Here is a 774-nt window from a genome sequence, read left to right as displayed (position 1 = left end):
GAAGATTTGTGCAGGTGTATTCTATTGGCAACTTAAAGGCTATGACGTGTTGCCATTGATGACTATTTCCTATTTTTTATATGTTTTTATTGATTTTAGAGAGAAAGGGAGAGAGAGAGACAGAGAGAGACAGAGACAGAGACAGACATTGATTGCTGCCTCCTGCACATCCCTATGGGGTTGGGCCCACAACAACCCAGATATGTGCCCTGACTGGGAATCCAACTGGTGACCTTTTGGTGCATGGGAAAATGCTCAACCAACTGAGCCACACCAGCGGGGGCCATTTTCTAAAATGGTAATTAGCTCCAATAATGCAAAACATATAGTACAGCCTTCCATTTCATGGTTTTCTTGTCCTGGAAAATTGGGTTTATATTAAAAACATGCTAAACTATGATGTGTCTATTTCTAAGATGAAGTTCAGTTTAGATTAGGAAATCATAAATGTCTTTCATTTGCTTCTTTTAGCAAATGTTTCTGTGGGCCCATTATGTCTGGTACTGGCCTAACTACAGCGGGGACACAGACCTTATTTCTTGCCAAGAATATGGTCATTCAAAAATATATTTTATTCCTGTGAACTGAAGGGTCCCGGGTTCGATTCTGATCAAGGGCACATATCTCGGTTGCAGGCTCCATCCTGAGTCTGGGCCCATGTGGGAGGCAACCAATCCATGTGTCTCTCTCACATCAATGTTTCTCACTCTCTCTAAAAATCAATAGAAAATATATCCTCAGGTGAGGATTAACAACAACAACAAATATATATAT

General features: G+C 40.6%; 1 protein-coding gene across 1 annotated transcript in view; it reads left to right on the top strand.

Moving 5' to 3' along the window:
• The first annotated feature begins 493 nt into the window (after positions 1–493).
• LOC102248730 (folate receptor beta) overlaps positions 494–774 on the top strand; it is a 3,010-nt gene continuing 2,729 nt past the window's right edge. The window contains exon 1 of the mRNA XM_014540377.1: positions 494–500. Within this exon, the coding sequence (XP_014395863.1) occupies positions 494–500 (7 nt within the window). The remainder of the gene's footprint in view (positions 501–774) is intronic.

Source organism: Myotis brandtii, unplaced genomic scaffold (assembly GCF_000412655.1).
Source record: "Myotis brandtii unplaced genomic scaffold, ASM41265v1 scaffold244, whole genome shotgun sequence".
Classification (NCBI taxonomy): domain Eukaryota; kingdom Metazoa; phylum Chordata; class Mammalia; order Chiroptera; family Vespertilionidae; genus Myotis; species Myotis brandtii.
Note: the sequence above shows the minus strand (reverse complement) of the source record. Positions and strands in the feature narration are given on the sequence as shown.